The sequence below is a fragment of the Nanorana parkeri genome, unplaced genomic scaffold (assembly GCF_000935625.1).
Source record: "Nanorana parkeri isolate BGI_ZX_2015 unplaced genomic scaffold, ASM93562v1 scaffold2240, whole genome shotgun sequence".
NCBI classification, from domain to species: domain Eukaryota; kingdom Metazoa; phylum Chordata; class Amphibia; order Anura; family Dicroglossidae; genus Nanorana; species Nanorana parkeri.
Window position 1 is genome coordinate 90,530 of NW_017308508.1, and position 6,069 is coordinate 96,598.

General features: G+C 45.4%; 1 protein-coding gene across 1 annotated transcript; it reads right to left on the bottom strand.

Moving 5' to 3' along the window:
• Window positions 1-130: 130 nt before the first annotated feature.
• LOC108801178 (glycosyltransferase family 92 protein F13G3.3-like) lies at window positions 131-1,317 on the bottom strand. Its single transcript, XM_018573109.1, has one exon. It carries the CDS (start codon window positions 1,292-1,294, stop codon window positions 131-133), a length of 1,164 nt encoding a protein of 387 aa, XP_018428611.1. The 5' UTR covers window positions 1,295-1,317.
• Window positions 1,318-6,069: the final 4,752 nt, after the last annotated feature.

A 6,069-nucleotide genomic window follows, 5' to 3' on the forward strand; every position in this document is an offset into this window, starting at 1 on the left:
ATTGCATGTAACTAAGCAGTGGAGGCTTCTTGTCAGTGACCTCTCTCCACCAATAATCGGATTGATCAGTATTCTGTTTGGATATATAAAGTTCCAGGTTTTGTTGTGCAGGATATATAGAGAGAGGGATCTATTGGAGAGGGAAGAGTTTCTGAATCACTCTATCTACATTTGGCACTAAGGACACATTGTATTTCAGCACTATGTCATCCCGAATGAAGTCCTCACTGATGATGTCCTTCCCCCGACTTCCTCTACTGTGGAAATTGATGGCCGTTGTGTTTGGTACATATGTAGCTTTTCCTGTATATTTTGGAACATAATGGACAGCGGTCTGAAACACATTCCTGGGGTTCACAATCAACTTACGAGGGTTACGCATGTTCGGGTTAAGAGGTTTTCGGAAGGTGTGGAGGAGAATATTGATCCCGGGCACATGAGTCCAGAGATCAAATTTGGAGCTGTTGTCAAAGGTGGGGAAGACGTGAGTTTCAAAGCGGAAGACACTTGTGGCTGGGAACGGTTTCTGGAGACTCTCCATCAGTGATGACCAGTCCCAGTCTATGACCGGAAGAATAATTTCATCAATGTCATTGAAGAGAACAAACTTACTTTTGTACATATTTCTGTATAAACAATCATTTAAGGTTGTCAGTTGTCCAAAATAACCAATTTTGGTGGTGAGTCCTGGGATGTAATTCCAGTGTCTCGATGTTTTAAGATGGCGGTCTATTGGCCATGACACAACCTCCAGAGTTCCTTCATCCATGTAATGACGTAACACCTTATCTACATCCTGGGAACAACTGGTGTTATACATGGTGACTCTAGAGGCCCCCAGAATCTTGTACATCTCAATGTGTTGAACCACCTGGAGGACATTGTTGTAGTTTCCATACAAAGTAGAAAGACAGAGGGTGAAATTGTTAGAGATCGGCTGTGGTGGACGGTTCCTGACTTCAAACAGGAGGTTCTGACTCGTGTTTGTGGAGTTAGTTGAAGAGAAAGACATATAAGTGTAATCACACCCAGAAGGTTCTGCACACAAGAGATCCGCTGTTCCATATGGGAACCCAAATCTGTCTCTGTGAAATGCTATTTCAGCCCGGATGAAGACGTCCTGATTGGTGGAACAATGGAAGATACAATAGAGCTTGGTCACAGATACATGGATGATGGCAATGACCCGAACTGATTGTCCAAGTCTAGGCTCATAATACGGAGCGATGATGAATGTTCGATGATCCAGAGCAGTGATGGTGTCTGTGGCAATGGGAAGGTTCTGTCTTCTCATATTCTGATGTCTGAATTCTAGGTGGAAGGAGTAAAAGATGACTGTAGTCCACACAAATACGTACAGTGTGCAGAACATGTATGTAGTATACGTTCGCATTCTGGTTCCATCAGGTCATGGCGGCTGTATGAAGACAAGGGAGAGAGAACAGCATGAAGTATGTTTAATAGAATTTTAAAATCTGGAATTTTAAATTCTCTATTCTAGACTGTAATGAAATCTTCCAGATATACTGAAGTGCTGTACAGAGAACCCTAAAGCAGTCATATCGGTCTCTGCACTAGAGGAGCTTACACTCTAGTGCCCCCCTACAGCAGTCCCTCAAGTCTTAGTTCCATGTAACCCCAAAAGGTCTGAGGGGGGTCTCCATATACCTAGGTCCATAGTCAGTAGGAAGGAGGCTGGCCCTCAGGCTCCTCCAACAACCCCTGTGATGGTTCAGTCCGTCGCATCACACACTATTAGTATTATACTGTACATGTATATATCTGTGACAGTTAAACCTTCTTGTTTCTGTTGCTGAAACAGAATTAGACTCTAGAAGGTTCAGAGAAGTTTCTTGGCAGCACAAAATTCGCAAATGGATCTCCAGGGAGAGAATGGGAGTTGTTATACATACTGGGAAACAAAAATATGCAATAAACCCCATTGGACTCGAGGAAGATGGGAGTTGTACTCACCAGTTCCTCACTCTGGATTCAGGAACACAGGTCCTCTTCTCATATAGTAAACACACCACACAGGTCACAGATACACTGCTGGTGGAGGCCAAAGTGCTAGAGAGCTTGAGTCCTCTCTTATTTGGGGACCTTGAAGCTGCCGGGGGGCTCATTCATTAGGAGTTCTGTGTGCAGCCGGTGTAGTGTTGGTCTTGGGTGGTAATGTATAAGTCTTTTGCTGTTATACAAAACGGAAAGCCGAAAAATCCAAAACTGAGGAAAGTTCAAGCTGTTCTCAATCGTTCTTTTCATTATGGGTTCAGGAAGACTGGTCCTCTTTCCGAATAAGCTCTTCCACTTTCTCTATCTCTCTATTATACCGCAATCGATTACAATCTGTTCCTCCTTCTGTATTTTATAATCACAATCCCTGCTATAAAGGCTGGTTATGGATTCATGCATGTACCACTTTTTTCTAGTTTGACTATTTTTGGTTAGGGGGATGCACTGGGGTCCCAGCGTGCATTTTTGGTTGCTGGGCCCCCAGTGCGTCCCTGCACCTTATTAGGAGGAGTAGGCTACCTCCAGGTACACCTGCATGCAATCTATCGACTTCATTAATATGCTCACACTTGGAGACTCGGATACATAGAGTTAGGACCACACTTTGCAGAGGTGCCTTGGCGCGGCAGTGTGGCTTCTACATATTTTTGGCCAAAAGTCTGTGCAACTAAACCTCTGATTTTAACGCATACTGTTGACAGGGCTACTTGTTTGGTTGCAGGCTGGCTGGCAGGTTGGGGCTGGGGAATTTTTGTGTTTTGTATCCTTGGCAATCTCTCCCTCCGATCCTGGGCTCCTTGGCAATCTCTCCCTTTGATCCTGGACTCCTTGGCAATCTCTCCCTCCGATCCTGGGCTCCTGGCAATCTCTCCCTCAGATCCTGGGCTCCTTGGCAATCTCTCCCTCAGATCGTGGGCTCCTGGCAATCTCTCCCTCCGATCCTGGGCTCCTTGGCAATCTCTCCCTTTGATCCTGGGCTCTCTGGCAGTCTCTGCCTCCAATCTCAGACTCTCTAGCAGTCTCTCCCTTAGCTCAGGTATGCCATATCAGTGGTCACAGTCACATTTCCAGCAGGAGAGTGCCGTGTCCATAATAAAAGATATGCAGGAGTCGGTGTTCGGGATGTGACAGGTGAATTGCTTTTGTTAGAATGTCATATGAAACTTCATCTGAACTGACTGGTATCTCTCCCCGGCTGTGAATGGAAGGGGAACGGCTGCAGGTATAGAGGATTAACCCTCTGACTCCCTGTTCCCATGTCATACAGGCCTCAGAGAGCACCCTCTACTTCTCTCTCTTCCTTTGTATTGTTTGTAGCCCCCTATTCTCGGTCCAGCTTTCACAAGAACACTTCATCCATCAGCTTGCATTTCCTTTCTGCTTCTATTCAACTTTCTTCTCTGATTTGAAGTTTCATCTTGCCCCTTTTATTTGCCTGTATGGGTAAGGTCCATGCCATACTGCGATCATGGGGGCAACTCACCAACGACAGGACCACTAGCAAGGTCAAACTACTCACCTGTTTCCACCACGTCCCCCTTGCTGGCTGGATGGGTTGGGAGTATCTCTCCCCCGCTGGTGTGGGAAGTTCTGCAACCTGTCAGCGATGAAGTGATGAAGTGAGTCAAGGAAGCAACGATTGTAATTGGGGAGTCATTGGGTAATAGTGATCACAATGTGATTACTTTTAATATTGAACACAGAAAAGGGAAGTGTAAAGCAGAACCAAGAAGGTATTTTATTTACAGGAGGTTTGTCTCTTCCAATTGTGACAGGTTCTTTAGAGACCAGTGTGGGTGCGGGGACACATCGAAAAGGACAAGAACATGACACACAGACATGAACACAACACACGGATATGAACAGGACACATGGACATGAACAGGACACACGTACATGACCATGATTCCCTTACATTGGTGGTAAGTCGAAAGAACTCCCATACATTGGTGGTCAGTGGAGAAGGCTTTCCTTACTTTGTTGGTCATTGGAGAAGGACATTCTTACATTGATGGTCAGTGGAGTAGGCTTCCCTTACATTGATGGTCAGTGGAGTAGGCTTTCCTTACATTAGTGGTCAGTGGAGAAGGATTCCCTTACATTGGTGGTCAGTGAAGAAGGATTGCCTTACATTGGTGGTCAGTGGAGACGCATTGCCTTACGTTGGTGGTCAGTGGAGAAGGCTTCCCTTACATTGGTGGTCAGTGAAGAAGGCTTTCCTTACAGTGGTGGTCAGTGGAGAAGGATTCCCTTACATTGGTGGTCAGTGAAGAAGGCTTTCCTTACAGTGGTGGTCAGTGAAGAAGGATTCCCTTACATTGGTGGTCAGTGAAGGATTCCCTTACATTGGTGGTCAGTGAAGGACTCCCTTACATTGGTGGTCAGTTGGTGGTCAGTGAAGGACTCCCTTACATTGGTGGTCAGTGGAGAAGGCTTTCCTTACATTGGTGGTCAGTGGAGAAGGCTTCCCTTACATTGGTGGTCAGTGGAGAAGGCTTATGGTCAGTGGAGAAGGCTTCCCTTACATTGGTGGTCAGTGGAAAAGGATTCCCTTACATTAGTGGTCAGTGGAGAAGGCTTTCCTTACATTGGTGGTCAGAGAAGAAGGATCCCATTACATTGGTGGTACACAATGTATAGGGTGCAGGGGTCAGGTCTATATATATAATACAACACAGTGTATAGAGTGGAAGGGTAAAATCTAGGTAATATACAACACAGCTTATAGCGTGTAGGTGTCAGGTCTATGTAATGCACAACAGAGTGTATAGAGTTCAGGGGTCAGGTCTACATAACGTATTTACACAGCATGCAGATTGTAGCAATGAGCACACTACAAGGTACAAAATAATGGAGGAGCAGTAAGGACTATGTAATATAGGGCCCCTGTCATTGCTGGTCAGTGGAGGGAAAAATTCCCTAGTGTCCGTTGTGGGTGAAAAATCCTGTGGTCATTACTGGTTCCCCCCATACACTCTAGTTCTCCAAACATTTTAGATACAAGTAGCAGTTCTTCAAAGGGTCACTCAATCTGAAAGAGTTATTTCATTCAGTGTCTCACTGGTTTAATGGACATCTTTGGGATAAGGGAGGTGAGATCTCCCATACCCAGCCCAGTACCCTTCATCCATGGAGGTCTTCACTCACCTATTGGATCCCTCTACTATATTTCTGACCACATTTGGGTCCCACAGTTCCTAAGACAGGATTGTGTTGTATCATTACCAGTGGATGGAGTTGGATCCTTTCATGATGACCACAACTTCATCCTCAGATCTCAAACACAGGTCTACCCACCAAGGATCCGATCAATGACCTGGGCTAGGTGACATGAGGGCAGTCGGGCCCCGAGCCTTTGCCCAGCCATAGGAAGAATCCTGAGTGATTTTGACCTCAAACCTATTTGACATTCATTCAGCATATTCTCAGACTGTGTATGTGGGTTCTTCCAACATTCTGGTAGAACTTGGTTACAGCCAGCACCATGCTTTGCACTTGTTTACAAAGCACGGTCTGCGTCTATCGTTCCAGAATCTGTGCAGGGTAGGGGTGAGCACATCTGCTCGGGTCCAATTTGTGGCCAATTTCACGAAATGTGCTCCAAATTCAAATTCTGAATCATTTTGGGTTGAAGAAGGCCTTTTGTCAGGCAGTTTTAGCAGAGACACATGCTGTTTCATCAAGCGTAACTAAACTGGATTTAAATAGTGGAAGGAGCAGCCGCAGCAGATCTCTAGAAGCCAAAGGAAGGCGACTTCTTGAAAAAAACGACAACGAAAGCAGATAAAACTGCTCGGTGTCACTGTTGCGTCCACCTATTATGTCTTTATGTTGTCACCATTGAGTTGCGTTGCACTGCTGACACCTAGTGGTAGGAAGAGTCACAACAACTTGTTTTTTAGTGCAGTTGGTATGTCCCTTGTCCCCCCTCTTGTCTGTGTTAGTTAGCAGAGCCTTCAGCTACACCCTCCCTTCCATGAGCCATCCCAATAATAATAATATGAGTTATAATAATATTAAAAAAAATGAGGCAGCCTGAGGCGACATCTTATT

Coding starts and splice junctions, on each gene's coding strand:
- LOC108801178 (XM_018573109.1), bottom strand. CDS start 1,294: ATGAGAAGACAGAACCTTCCCATTGCCACAGACACCATCACTGCTCTG.